This window comes from Penaeus monodon, chromosome 29, assembly GCF_015228065.2.
Source record: "Penaeus monodon isolate SGIC_2016 chromosome 29, NSTDA_Pmon_1, whole genome shotgun sequence".
NCBI lineage: Eukaryota > Metazoa > Arthropoda > Malacostraca > Decapoda > Penaeidae > Penaeus > Penaeus monodon.
In genome coordinates, this window is record NC_051414.1 from 22,141,378 (window position 1) to 22,142,449 (window position 1,072).

The following is a 1,072-nucleotide window of genomic DNA, read 5'->3' on the forward strand; positions in this document are numbered from 1 at the left end:
CATTATAAATTTTTTTGCATTTAAAAGAATTTTTTGCTTTAAATTTTTGTTAGTTTTTTATTGCGAATTTACCCTACTTATATTATTAGAAATCCTTTACTTTACTTTTCATTCAAAACTTTCACCCCGTAATTTTTGGCAAAAAAGTAGTGCCTTTGCTGCAAGGGGAGGGCCCTGCCCCCCCAAAAAGTTGTAGAGCTTCCCAAGACTGATGAAGGTTGGGGTTTTTAAAGTGAGGGGGGCAGGAAAAAGAAATTTTCCAATATATTCCCCCATCATTCCCGGTGGTGTAGAGTCGCCCCGGTGGTTGAAGAGAGGGACCCAGCTCCTTTGTGAAGGAGTGGTAAGGAAACACTTTTTTTTTTTTTACACTAGCACAAATTTTTCCAGTACTGGCAGCACTGTCAGAATTGTGTGGATGTATGAGTGACGATCAGATAACTGAAAGTAACCACCTAATAGATATCAAGTGATTTTGCACTATTCATATATATTGAGTGTATTTTAAAGATGGGTTAACTTTTATGGGAGAAATGTATTTATGCTTCTGTTGTTTAGTCATGATTTTTGAGATGTAAATGATCTGGAGTTAATGTTCACATCTCTCTTACATTTTCTATTCCAGAGTGTCGAGGGTGAGAACCATGAACGTGCGGTGGAGTTGCTGAAGGCTGCCAGCGGTTCGGTCAAGTTGGTGGTCCGGTATACCCCTCGAGTGTTGGAGGAGATGGAGATGCGATTCGACAAACAGCGGGCGTCACGTAGGCGAACTTCCCAATTACAGTAGTGACTTCCCTAGTGGAGGACTGGCGAGAGCTGGTGTAACTCCGTGCGAGGGATGGGGAACAAGCTGAGAGCCAGCCAGGTTGACAGTTGTCAGTTGTAGATGAGTAGTGACCACTCACTGTTTAGCATAGACACACTTGTCTTGCTGTGGCTTATCCCTAGAGCATTGTTGATGGTTTGTTCACGTGTGTGCTCTGGCAATAGATTTTTTTTTCTTTAAGGAATATCAGACTTGGCCATCTGGAATGCATTATTCTCCAGAAGTGCCCTTTTGTTAATGAATAAG

The 1,072-nt window shown here is 41.7% G+C and overlaps 1 protein-coding gene across 5 annotated transcripts in view; it reads left to right on the top strand.

The window, feature by feature from the left end:
- LOC119592020 (protein lin-7 homolog C-like) overlaps window positions 1-1,072 on the top strand; it is a gene marked incomplete at its 5' end in the record, with an annotated part of 38,315 nt that overhangs the window by 32,726 nt on the left and 4,517 nt on the right. For 3 of the 5 annotated variants that reach the window (XR_005230391.1, XR_005230390.1, XM_037940802.1), the window contains 1 exon segment: window positions 626-761. Coding sequence is in view for 1 of the 5 variants with exons in the window: in XM_037940802.1 (XP_037796730.1) it covers window positions 626-761 (136 nt within the window). 5 annotated transcript variants of the gene reach the window in all.